General features: G+C 39.2%; 1 protein-coding gene across 1 annotated transcript in view; it reads left to right on the top strand.

Moving 5' to 3' along the window:
- The first annotated feature begins 6238 nt into the window (after positions 1-6238).
- The window catches only part of plcg1 (phospholipase C, gamma 1), a 35651-nt gene continuing 27834 nt past the window's right edge, over positions 6239-14055 (top strand). The window contains exons 1-2 of the mRNA XM_061735985.1: positions 6239-6500; positions 8423-8710. Of these exons, the coding sequence (XP_061591969.1) occupies positions 8494-8710 (217 nt within the window). The 5' untranslated portion in view covers positions 6239-6500; positions 8423-8493. The remainder of the gene's footprint in view (positions 6501-8422; positions 8711-14055) is intronic.

Here is a 14055-nt window from a genome sequence, read left to right as displayed (position 1 = left end):
CAAAGTGCTTTGAGAGACTGATTGCGCACCACATCAAAGACCAACTACCTCCCACATTGGACCCTCGCCAGTTTGCGTACAGAGCAAACAGATCCACTGAGGAGGCCATCTGGACCACCAGGGGAACTACGTGAGGATGCTATTCATCGACTACAGCTCAGCCTTTAACACCATCATCCCGGACATTCTGATCCACAAACTCCCTCCTTGGTCTGTCCACATTCATCTGCAGGTGGATAAAAGACTTTCTCACAGACCACCCACAATCTGTGAGATCATAACACTCAGCACGGGCTCCCCACAAGGTTGTGTACTGAGTCCCTTACTGTACTCCTTGTACACACATGACTGTACACCATCCCATCTCTCCAACCCCATCATCAAATTTGCTGAAGATACCACCGTGGTTGGGCTCATCTCAGGAGGAGATGAGTCAGCCACTGAGATGAGGTTCAAAGACTGTCAATTTGGTGTTCAGACAACAACCTGAACAACCTGACACTGAACAAACAAAACAAAAGAACTCATACTGGAATACTACAAACGCAGCATGGATCTGCGCCTACTCTTCATCAACAGGGCCTGCGTTGAAAGGGTCAACTCATTCAGACTTCTGGGCGTTCACATCTCTGACAAAAACCCACCTGGAGGAGAAACTGCTGGTGACCTTCTGCAGAGCCACCGTAGAGAGCGTCCTGGCGTACTGCATTGAACATAAAAGCACTGCAAAGAGTGATCAACACCGCCCAGAAGATCACTGGCTGTTCCCTCCCCTGCCTGCTAGCAGAACGACCAACATTGTCAGAGACCTATCCCACCCCGGTCACAAACTGCTCAACCTGTTGTTCTCTGGTCGGCGCTAAAGGTCCCACTGGACCAGAACACAGAGACTCAGGAACAGTTTCTTCCCCAGAGCAATCACTGCTCTGAATACAAAATGCACTAAATAAGAAATTTAATTTTTTTTTTAATTATCACCTTCTTCTGGCAATTTATTGTGTCACTTTATCACAAGTCACTTTAATCATTTGTATACCCTGTCAAACTGTGTGCAATATTCCCCACACAAATTGTATATATAGATATGCTCTTTTTACTTTGTTATTTAAATTGTATTCTATTTTTCATCCTGCTATTCAATTTTTTTTTATTATATGACAATGCACCAAATGGAGAGTGCTCCCAATGTCGTTGCATACTGGATGTACAATGACAGTTAAACTCTTTACTTCAACACAACCACACAGAGATAGAAATAAAATACAGAATGTCTACAAAGACACGTAAATAATCAAACCTTAATGCAGTCATCTACAGTGAGATACAAAATTCAGCATTATGAAACATAAACCATAAAGGGAGGAAAAATAAACGCATAATCAGGAATCAATGTGATTCAAAATATTATGCAAAATTAACAGTTAAATGCTCAAAATGAGACAAAAGTGGGACAGCGTTCATTTAAACTAAGAGACCAAATCATTCCAGACATCGGCAAAGACACATACAAATGGAAGATATGTGATTGTATGGTTTTCTTACTGTGTTTAAAGATATTAGAGGCAAGTTTCAGGTAATTTATTTATTTTACTGCCTGTGATTAGACATGTCAGGTCCTCCTGGTGTTGCTCATAGTAAATAATAAAGTAACAATTTAACTCGCAATGTAAATGTATATTTCTAAGTTTAAACTACATAAACCATGAGTTCAACATTATTAAAGAAAATGTATTATTAAAGAAACGATAAGGTTGGGTTTCTGCTTTGCCTATACTGTTTGCACTAGAAAGCTGTTGCTCTGATGAACTCTCATCACTCATAGAGTCTCACAGTCATATCAATCGTAGTGATTGATAGAGTATCAATCACTGTGCAATAATAAGAATAATAAGAATAATTAACCACAATCATATACTGTAACAATGTACCTTTCAATAACCATGTCTACCTCATACTGCTGCACCTTTCACTTTTTTTAAAAAAATTGTATATATTTTAATAAGAGCTGTCATTTGTCTATTTACTGTACAGTGAGCGCAAAATAACCGAGTCAAATTCCCTGTTTTGTTTGATCTGACTTGACCAAATAAACATGATTCTGATTCTGATTCTAATTCTGATTCTAATGTACTCTAATGCAAGCATGAAGCGGGTATAGAAAATGGATGGATGGATGGTACTCTAATGGCATTAGATCAAACACCACTCTTTGCCAGCCTTTAACAGTTGGTACTTTTTCATTGATCCATTGCAATAAAATATTCTTCCTCGCAGCATAAGTAAGAATACAATACAGCCTCCTATTATTGTTTGATGTTAAGCACTGAATGGTCTTGGACCAAAATACATGGTTGATCTGTTAGTTCCTATGAAGCTCCCAGACCCCTGAGGTCTTCTGGATCTGGTTTGTTGTGTGTCCCAAGAACCAGAACCAAGCAAGGTGAGGCAGCGTTCAGTTATTCTGCTCCTCACCGGTGGAACAAACTTCCTGTAGACCTGAGGTCTGCTCCAACTGTCAGCTCCTTTAAATCAGGCTTAAAAACATTACTGTTTACTGAAGCGTACTCCTAAATTAAATACTTACCTGCTGTACTCTACTGCCCTTACTTTTTAACAACTTGTGCTTTTTATTATTTTACAACTTTTCTTATCATTTTATTTCATTTTATTTGTTATTTACTGTTTAATTGTGTCTTGCTGCTTTTAATGTTGATGTAAAGCACTTTGAATTGCCTTCTGTTGAATTGCGCTTCGAAATATACTTGCCTTGCCTTGCCTGAGACAGTGGTAAAACTATAATGAAGCTGGATCATAGATGGACTACCGTCATTAGAGACACAATCAAGTCATTATTTTCTTTTTATAGTCGTATCAAGTAGATGATTGTTCCTACACAACATCTTCTAGTCTGCAAGGTGTCTTTAAGTAGTTTTAAACACATTTCCAAGATTCAAAGTGATATTAAAGATTACTAAGAAGGTGTCAAAATACTTTCACTTTGCACTTGTTGGTTTGATAAATAAAAAAAAAACTACTGAAAAAGTTACAAGCATCGTCAGCAATTAAATTCTTTACCAAAGTTTAGTAGACAAAAAAATGTCAGCTTGATCAACTTCGTTGAACTCATTGAAATTTGAATTTGTAACTCAGAAATACTGGTTATATGAACTTTTAGAGCCAAGCTTTCAATTGGGATTGACTTGTAACTTTGAAACAGTTTAACAAATCACAATTCCTTTAATATCTTAATTTTATAAGTACCTTAGAGAAGTTGGTTTTGCCACCTTATTTGCTGATTAGTTTATAAGAAACATTAAGGAAATAGAAATTTGGAGGCACAAAGGATGGATGGATGAATGGGCAGTCGGTTGAGCGACGAATATGTTTTGCGCGTGACCCACTACAACCTCCCCCACTGATGCTGGGAGGACAGGAGGTACCTGTTGTGGAGACAACAAAGTATCTGGGATACCACCTTGATCAAAATCTGACTGGAGACACACATTAAGAAGGCAATAAAAAATGCCTCCAAGCGGCTGCACTACCTCACTGTCATTGCGAGGCGCGGTTTACCTGCAGATGACCTCATCATGCTCTACACCACTCTCATCAGGCCGTGTCTGGAACACAGCTCAGTGCTCTTGGTGGGCTGCTCTAAAAAACAACAGGCAGAGCTAGAGCGAGTACAAACACGTGCCTGCAAGATCATCAGAAGAAGAGCTGGTAACATCTCACAACCCTTACCATCACTCCAGACCAGGAGGGAGGAAGCTGCAGTGAAACTGGTCAGGGACATTCATGATGAGCAACACCCTTTGCACAACCTGCTACCTCCGATACGAGTCACTGTACTGCCAAGACATTGAGGAACCAGCACAACCTGGCTGAACCCAAGGCCAAGACCCGCAGGCTGAAAAACTCAGTCCTGCATACTGCAGTTCGACTGTTTAATATAGCAAAGACACGGCATGACTGCTAATGAACATTGCATGGCTGAAATATTTTAAACTTTGAAATTGTATGTCTTAAAATTGTTTGGGCAGCACTGTGGCTTGGTGGTTAGCACTGTTGCCTCACAGCAAGAAGGTCCCCGGTTCAACTCCAGGGTCTTTCTGTGTGGAGTTTGCATGTTCTCCCCGTGCTTGCGTGGGTTCCCTCCGGGTACTCCGGCTTCCTCCCACAGTCCAAAAACACGCGTAGGTTGATTGAAATTGCCCGTAGGTGTGAGTATGTCTGGTTGTGTGTATATATGTGGCCCTGCGATGGACTGGTGACCTGTCCAGGGTGTAACCTCTGCCTCTCGCCTGTAATGAGCTGGGATAGGCTCCAGTAGACCCCCGTGACCCTGCAAATAGTCCATGGGCCAGAGCCCAAAATTTCACTGGTCAGTACCACTCAAGGTGACCAAACTTACTTGTGATTTTTGAAAAGATCCATGTCTGTAAATTACATTTTGGTATGATAACCCTTCCTAAGTGGCAGCTGTATCATAGTTATCAGCTCATGAAGTCACCCACCCCCTTCAGAAAATTACACTATAGATGCTGGTGCATATCCTGGTTTAGACTCATGTACAGGATATCTGTCAATGTTTCACTATATTGTCTTTGGTACCATTTTAAAGGGGACCTTTGAAGCATTCATTCAAGCTAAGATGTGATACATTTCCTGAATCCTTATGGTCCTGTGAGTATTCCAATGTTTCTATTTTGTGTCTCTGTTGTTCCTAGATGACACAGGGATAAAAGATAGTATACCATTTAGGCAAAAATTGTGTAAAAATGTGTGGTGTTTATAGTTTAAAGAGCTGCAGTGACCTCTATGTTGGTCAGAAAGATTCACATCTTAGCTTGAATGAATGCTTAAAATGATACCAAAGACAATATTGTGAAACATTGACAGATATCCTGTACATGAGTCTAAACCAGGATATGCACCAGCATCTAAAATGTAATTTTCTGAACTTCATGAGCTGATAACTATGATCCAGCTGCCACTCAGGAAGGGTTATCATACCAAAATATCATCTACAGACATGGATCTTTTCAAAAATTATAAGCAAGTTTTGTCACCTTGAGTGGTACTGATATCTGGTCTGGCCGATGGACTAAAAGGATAAAAGTGGGTATATATAATGGATGGATGGATGGATGTTTTTTATTGATTGCTGTAAAATTCTGCTCTTTTTTCAGTGGAGCCCTGGCTTTCACTGCTAGCTGAATTGAATAAAATCAAAATCAGATAATGAACTATGTTTGCTTTGATGTTAAGTGTTGTCTTGAGAGGCATCTCAAACATTAAAAAAAATGGTGGTAAAAATAACTTTAGGTCGTCAGAAATGACTGCTTTTTTTATATCTTTTTATTTCACAATAATTTTCACAATTCACATTTTCACATTCACAATTTCTATTTTACCCACACTCCTACCCTCCCCATAATTGCCCAGGGGGGGGGAAAAGCATACATTAAAGGAGAACAAAATTAAATAAATAATAATAAAAAAAAAATAAAATAAAAAAAAAAAAAGAAACGAAGAAAGAAAAAAAATGGCAGCAACAGCGATATCAATGCTGCGTTCCATTTACCTCGGAAGTAGGACCTCGGAACTGGGAATGACGTCACAGCCGAGTTATCAGCGTTCCAGTTACAAAAAATGTAAATTAAAAAAATGTAAATTAAAAAATATAAATTACACTATAGCAGCATATATATGCCGAACAATACTTTTATACGACTGATTTAGTGTGACCAAAACTAGAATGAAGTGCTACGAATTTTTACAGAGCTCTCTTCTACTGTTTACAACCGGGGCAGCCATCTTGGAATGTGAACTCGGGGGTGGTGAAGACTCTCCCACTTTCCCAGTGGGAAATCCCACTTCGTAGGGCGTTCCAGTTGAAAATTCCGACTGGGAACTGGGAAATCCCCACTTCCGAGGACAAATGGAACGCGGCACAATAAACTATAGAAATGACTGCTTTTACTGTGGAAATCCCGGTCGGAAATCCCAGCTGTGGCTCCAGCTTGGATGCTGCTGTGGGTGTATAAAGGCTGATTTATGGTTCCACGTTACACCGACGCAGAGCCTACGCCGTAGAGTACGGCGTAGGATACGCGGAGACGCGCGCGTACCACACGCGTCGCCGCGTACCGTACGTCGTAAGCCCTGCGTCGATTTAACGCGTAACCATAAACCAGCCTTAATGGTGAGGCTGGTTGGCTGGTGGGGGAGAAGGGCCTGCGCTGGGGGGGAGAGAGCACAAACTTGCGTAGTCTTGCCACGGTTTTTCCCCCGTCTGCTCGCCTCTCTCCATGAACTCGCAGCGGGGAGAGCAGAAACCCGTCGGGACTGTCGTTATCCCGGGTATGGTTTGATTCCGGACAGGAGCGGAGAGGAGCAGCAGCCGTGAGAAGCGCTGGCCGCAGCCGGAGATGAGATGTTTGCTCGGGCCGACGCAGCTCCGCAGCTCCCGCCACGGGCCGCACTCTCCCCGCACGGTAAGCCCGCACAGAGAGGGAGGAAACAGCAACACAGGCGCTTATGGCTGCTATTTTCCGTGCATGAATCGGGCCATATCGTGGTTTTCGGGCCGATGGGCTGCTAGCACACACCGGCCCGATCACGCTGTCTGCAAAAGCAGGGGCGAAAATCCCGTTTCATAGTTGGGGGGGACAATAAACAGTAACATTTTAGAGAATAAATCCAGGGGGGGGACAAGGAATAAAAGTTTTAGCCTTCCTTTAATACAGCATTTTGACATTTTCATCTCTATCTCGCAAACAGGCAGAAGACCTTTCTTAGAGCAATACAAAACAATGGTATTAGGTGGAAGGTGGCAATAATACAGCACATCTGACATAATACACTGCAAAAACCCAAAATCTTAACAAGAATATTTGTCTTATTTCTAGTTAAAATGTCTCATTTTTAGTTAAAAAAAATCTCATTACACTTAAAACAAGACTCATCACTGGAAAAAAACAACAATTTTCACCTGTTTCAAGTAGATTTTCACTTAAAAATCTGCTAGTGGAACAAGATTGTTTTGCTTATAAGATAAATCTTGTCGCACTGGCAGATTTTTCTACTTATTTCAAGTGAAAATTTACTTGAAACAGGTGAAAATTGTCAAATAACAAGTTATTTTTCTGTTGATGACTCTTGTTTTAAGTGTAATGAGATTTTACTGTTTATTATTATTTTCGATTTCGGTTTCGGCCACAATTTTCATGTTTGTGCATCACTACTAAATACTATTGCATTGTTCCAAAATTATTAATTCTGTCTCAAATTATTCTAGGAGGGGACAGCTTTACTAATGGGGGTCCCCCCTGTCCCCCCCGGGATTTTCGCCCCTGTGCAAAAGTGTTCACACTAACTTTGTGTTGCTGCAGCAGCTCAAGAGCTCTGTTTGGCATGTAATATCACGTACATGAGGGGAAGCATCCCCTGTTGGTGCATGGAGGTTAGATTGACTGCTATTTTCTTAATCAAAAGGATCTTTTTGGGGGGTTTAGGTTGCAGCTGTCATTTATTTACACCCCTGTTAATGATACATGGCTGTATTTTTCCTGATGTGTTTCAGTTCTACTCTGCACTGAGAGTAACCTTGTTATTACGAAAGGGGAAAAAAAATCAATTTCATACATGGTATTGATTGTTTAAACTGTATGCTTTGTTTTACAGCGTGCGTCCCCTTTAAATGATGATGTCTAGGTTTCATTAACTGATTTATTGCAGTGTAGATGCATGGTATCTCATATATATATATATATAAACACAGTTTTAGTGGCACATTGTGTACTTTAGGTATATCTCTCAAAGCTGTAACAATAATAATAACAACAGTAATTATAATAACACTATCACATGCTGTAACAATGCACCTTCCAACAATAATCATGTCTGCCTCATTCTGCTGCACCTTTCACTTTAAAAAAAAAAAATGTTTATATGTTATTTTATTTAGAGCCGTCATTACCTCACACTGCTGCACCTTTCAGTTTTTTAATTGTATATATGTTAGTAAGTGCCACATTTGTTTATTTATTGTTTGCTATTTTTAAATCTGTGTACAGTGAGCGAAATAACCGGAGTTAAATTCCTTGTCGGGCAATGTTCAAACTTAGCCAATAAAGCTGATTCTGATTCTGTAAATCAAATTTGGCCCATTAACACGTACACGTTTGTGGGTAGCATTTCACACGTTTGTGTGTGTATTCATATGTGTTTCTATGCATGAAGCTAAAAGGCAGATTATTGTGACTGTGATTTTTGTCGTTTAACAGCCGTTTTGTTTCCAGTATTCTCCAGTTTTCTAAATCTTTGCAGCAGTATATTGTGCTCACAGTCACACAAGGAGTTTGAGGGGGAATTGTTGTTTAATGCCACTCTCCCGCCCTCTCTTCTCCTGCTGTAGGTAACCCTGTCTAGGCCTGAACTGTGCAGATTGTTCTGAGAGGAAACGGATAACAAACAGGGGAAGTGAACATGGCTGGGACCTCTGGCTTCTTTTCCAACGGACTTGTTCCGTGGATGGACAACGATGCAGAGATGAACAACCTTTACAGAGACCTGGAGCTGGGCACGGTACTGACATTGTTTTATTCTAAGAAATCCCAGCGGCCAGAGAGAAGGACTTTTCAAGTAAAACTGGAGACCAGGACTATTATCTGGACTCGGAGCACGGATAAAATAGAAGGAGAGAGTAAGTAATGTGGAAACATGAAACACAAACACACATACAGATAGTGATGTTTTTAGAACTGCTTCTAGATGTGAAGGTCTATTCGCCAGAATTCGTCAATTTGCATACGGATATATCAAAACTTCAGAAAAACATGAATAACAGTAACATAACAATACAGTGGGGCTTTGAGAAGACTTTTTTAGGTAAATCTGTGTAAATAATGAACATTTAGTAACTAAAAAAAAAAAAAAATCCTTCAAAAATACAACAAGACAACTCATTTGTCTTAAGATAAGAGGTTGATCACACCTTACTGTATGAAAAAAAGGCTTATGTGATACATTATACAGAGCCTGTGTTGACTTCTCTGCTTAGAGGCATCTAGGATGGACTTTAACGCAATGAAAACATTTATTGTTGTCAAACAAATCAGTATTCCAAATGTAGTCTGGCAGGAATATGTGTTGTGTTCTTCAGAGACGAAAGGGATTACCAAGGTGTCCAAAAGCCAGGGTCACTGAATGGCATGGGGTTGAATCAGTGCCTTGGCATGTGTCATTTATGCTTCTGTGATGGAAACATTAATACAGAAAAGTAGATAGAAGATACATGTAGTATTTTTCAACAAAACATATTTTACAGGATATCCATGTGTTTATAACAATACAATTCAGAAATGCATTCTGCACAAAGGCATGGTGACAGAAGAACAGGGTACAGATGCAGGACTATTCTCCTTGAAGACCTGACGAGTCACTTACAGGAAGAGTGTGAAAAATAGTGGAAGAAAAAGGCAGCAATGACCTCATAGTGTTCCTGGAAGAATGAAATCAAATTCTACCTGACATGCTTCAGTGCCTGCTAAAGGGATCAGTGGTATTATCAATTGATAAAAGCTTAATTTGCCTTTTATTTAAATGTGTTGCAAACCTGAAACTTGATAAATATTGACAAATAAAATGAAACAAGACAGAACATGAAATATCTTTTGTCTATACTGTATGCAATGAAATAAGAGCCACAGTAAATCTAAGAGTAACTGGTTTTTACACTTGGAGTTGTAGTAAGGAGTTCAATTTCACCATGATGATTTGGAGGTGTGCCTTTTATGGCATTAGTGTTGTCACAGAACACTAAATTACCTTAAATTAACCTTTAGAGAATCATCTGTACTTGCTTTCCACAGAGCTAGGGGCTTTTGGTATTAGTGGAGCTGTTGCCAATGATTTAAACTGATGAAGCCCAGTATCACTATGATCCTTCATCACAATAATGTTCACTTCAGGAAACTGGAAATATTCTCTAAATCAAAAGAGCACTTTTTGGCAGCTACCATAAGATATTGTCCGTTTTCCTCTGTTCCACTGAGCAGCACCTGTCTTGCGCATTCAGCTTGTTCCCTTCCCTGCAGGTTGTTGTCCACTTTTATTCTCTCTCTCTCTCAAAACTGTGCATATTGTAGGATACTCTTAGATGGAGCGTTAATTTACAGGTTGCATGTGCCATATGCATCAACGCACCACTGTAATATGCCAGATGCTGGTTTTTGAGACGTGTTCTGAGAAGAGGGTGGATGGTCCCACTCCACTTTGGCTCATAGGACACGCTCCCTGTGATTGTGAAGAATTTTTCAAGTTTGGTTTGCCGGTTTTTTTCTTCACTTCTTCCCATCTGAAAAGTGGGCAGCATTTCTGGATCTTGTTGCTGGTAGTTATAGCTTGCGTTTGTGGAAGTACAATTGTGTTCACTGACAATAGCCTTTCAGAAGTGATCCTGAATTTTATTGTATTGATTTCCATTACAGTATTGTTTTTATTTTTAACGGAGCTAAAATTATGCTGCTTAAGTTTGAATTTTTAGACGTTTTTATGGAGTTTGCAGATTTTGTTTCCGCAAAGGAAATCCATAAAGAAAATGTGCGACAGAAAAAGTCGTCATATGACTATTTACATGGCTCCTTTTTGTTTTCTTTATTTTTTGTATACATATCTCTTAAACTACATTAAATATGTTATATTTGTACCGTTAATGTTTGAGTTGTTGGGATTGTTGTCTTCTGCTTTGAGTTCTTTTTTTTTTTTTTAAACTGGATTTTCAAACTGGACGTTATTCACTTATTTATTTGTGAAGGAGCAGGTGTGAATTTTAAAAGTACATCTGTTTTTGTGTAGCAGAAAATAAGTCACTTGTTGGTTCCACATGCATTCAGGGTCCGTGATCAGAAGAAATATCATTCCCTTGCCCTATTTTGTTCCATTAATTGTGATTTTTTTTGTAATTTACAGGGGGGTTTAGCGGATGACACACAGGCCTTCAGTGAGTCGTTAAGTCTTCTGTCTCTCGGGTAGCAGGATGCCTTGTGCACAGCTGCGCTCTGCTCCGGATGCAACAGAAAAAGAACATGAGCGCACACACAAAAAGTATCATCTTCTGATTCTTTTTAATACGGTATCATTTTCTCTGCAGAGAAGGTTTTCCTCAACACTTGAGGTTTGAGGTCATGGCTGCCATTTGATATTTGCAGAGGTGAAATGGCCTTAGGTTGATCATTAATGCACAGAAATAGATTATCAAGGTTGTTGGAAGTATGTCATAATTGGGGGATGCTTGGCCTGGTATATTTACTTCTTATTTGTGCCAGTGAGAGAATTATATCCACCAACCATGGACATAAGCAGCACTCCACTGCTAAATATACAGTCCGCCGACATGGACTCGATTGTGGCTTCATTTTCTTGATCTCACTCAATTTGCTCATTTTTTCCCCATGTTTCCCATCAGATAACTAGTAGCATTTGCTTGTGTCTCTTGCGTGGTATCGTGGGTTGGGTATGGGTTGTCTTGACAAAGCAGGATGTGGTCTTGGGGAATAATTGGCACAAGCAGACTGTTGTTCACCTAGGCATAGCAGCAAGTCATTAACTTAAAGGTTTTTTTTTTTTTTTTTTAAGTTTCACATACAATCCCAGACTGAAAAATTGGTGGATGGCCCTAACTAAACTTTTGACTGTGTCTGTATAAATCTTACCCAAAGCACTATTATGAAATATCACATGCTCAGGCAATCTGCTGATTATGTTACATGTTGTCTGTAGGGCTTCCAGTCTCTGGGTATGTAACTGATAAGTGACAAAAACCTGAATCAAATATTAGTCCATTTACCATTTAAGCATCGCAGACGAATCAAGATTTTAAACGGACAAACTTGACACACACTGTTAAAGGTATTATGAATGTTTTCACTACATTCTAAAGGGAATGATTTGACCTTGTTCCCTTGTTAAGAAACCCCCTATTTCAGGTCTTGTGGTTGGCCTAGTTGATAGACTCACTTAGGTTTAGAAACGCTTCTCAGACGTACCAAAGTGGAAGAGGCTTTATTGTGGATTTGTGTATTTCAAGCATAACATCGCACTCAATATGACTTGTGGTGTAGAAATGAGACTGATCATTCTTTGCTGCATCTGCAGTGGTCTTTTTTATTTCCAGTTGTGGGCAGCATTGCTTGCCAAAGCTCAGAACATATTTATGACATTTACAGGAGTTTCACATTTTGATACTTTGAATATCTCTTCTCAGTTTGGTTTCTAGAGGATAGACCAAAAATAGCTAGTTACATTCCCTAAAGATGGCATTTACATAAACATGTTTTTTATGTCGGTCAGTAATTATAATGGGGACTTGGAGATTTTACTGATTTTGCAAGACTTAGGGAATTTGCATGCCATTTCGAAAGAGAAAAATGTTTAAACCTGTCCTTCATAGAGGATTAACAGGATTATATTTCATTTGAACCACTCGGTCTGTATTTTCACTTTGGTTCATTATTCATTACAAGAAAAAAAGAATCCGGCGTTACTAAATTCACAAGAGGAACCAGTTGGTGATTGGCTGATAACAGAGCATGCTGGACTAAATATTGTAGATGAGTATTATTGATAACTCTTTAGATTTTGTATAAGTGGTTTCCCTGTTCGTTAATACATTTGTATGATGGACATGTTGCATTTGCACTATCGCAGCATCAGTGGCCTTGGAGTACTCGTGTATGAGCGTTGAAAAGTTATCTGTTGCTTATCTGTTGTCTGTCTGCCTTTATCAGCCTGGGCTCTTGCTGTCATGCTGACTGAGCAACATAGAGAGTTGCTCTAAATTAAACCATACAATTTTTCATTTTCTGAATATTAATATCATAAGCAGAAATTATTCATTTATTTATTTTTAAAAGATTTTGTGGCACTAGTGGCATTTATTGAGAAAGTAGGTAGACAGGAAATGGGCAGAGAGAGACAGTAACACAGTTACATAATCAGAAATTCCTTTTAGATTGTTTTTATGCAAATGCCATCAATATCGGGTTGTCACTGGAAAATCAAGCACAACTCCACAGCTGACTCGTTCCATTTTAAGTGTGCTGGAAACGGGAACAAAATCCATTTAGCTGCTTGGCACATGTTTGTCAGAGGGAATGTTGAGAGTTGAACTTCATTTACTATGTTATCTCAGGAGCTGATATGGATCAGCTGCTTTGGAAGTGCACGTTGTCATACTGTGGACCAGGCAATCACTTGAAAGCTTGAAAACTGAAATATGAGCCGTTTCTGTTGTCAAGCTCTGGTAGCAGCAGCAATATTGTGTATGTTCAAATGGCCATTGTGTTTCCTTTTTCTTGTTTTGACAAGTTATTTTGATTCTCAAAACTACAACATTGTCTATTACCTGTAGTAGGGCTGTTCGATTTTGCCCAAAAATAAAATCTCGATTTTATTCTCTCAAAATCCGATTTTCGATTACAATTACGATTATTTTGTGAATTGACAAAAGGCAAAGAAATGATTTCAAATATGCTGTTTTTTTATTGAACATTTGCCCCATTGGGCTTTAAGTGCAAACTTTGCTCTTATTAAACCAAAAATGAATGAATAAAGTGCAAAACTCTGTAAAATAAGTTGGAAAAAAAGTTGAAAAAAATATAATAAAATATAAAGTTTTTATCTCTGAAAAGAAAAATCAGCAAATCAGCACTTGCAAACATACAGTAAGTTATATTTCCAATAAATAAAACAAGACATTTTCTAATTAAACTAAACTGGGTCTTTGCATGCTAAATAATAATGCAACCCATGAAGGAGGTAGAGGTGTGTAATGTCAGTCATTACATTTGCTATTCACATTTGCAAGTTTTTTGCAAGGAACACGAGCCGGTCTACCGCATCTGACTTGAGGGATGCCCGGTGACATGTTACAACGCCCCCTCCTACACTAAAGAGCCTCTCCGATGGGGCACTTGTCGCAGGTATTGAGAGGTATTTCCATCAATCATTAATATGGTATCAATCATTAATATGTGTGCAGACAAGGTA

Source organism: Cololabis saira, chromosome 12 (genome assembly GCF_033807715.1).
Source record: "Cololabis saira isolate AMF1-May2022 chromosome 12, fColSai1.1, whole genome shotgun sequence".
Lineage (NCBI taxonomy): Eukaryota > Metazoa > Chordata > Actinopteri > Beloniformes > Belonidae > Cololabis > Cololabis saira.
This window is presented reverse-complemented; position numbering and strand designations above follow the sequence as displayed.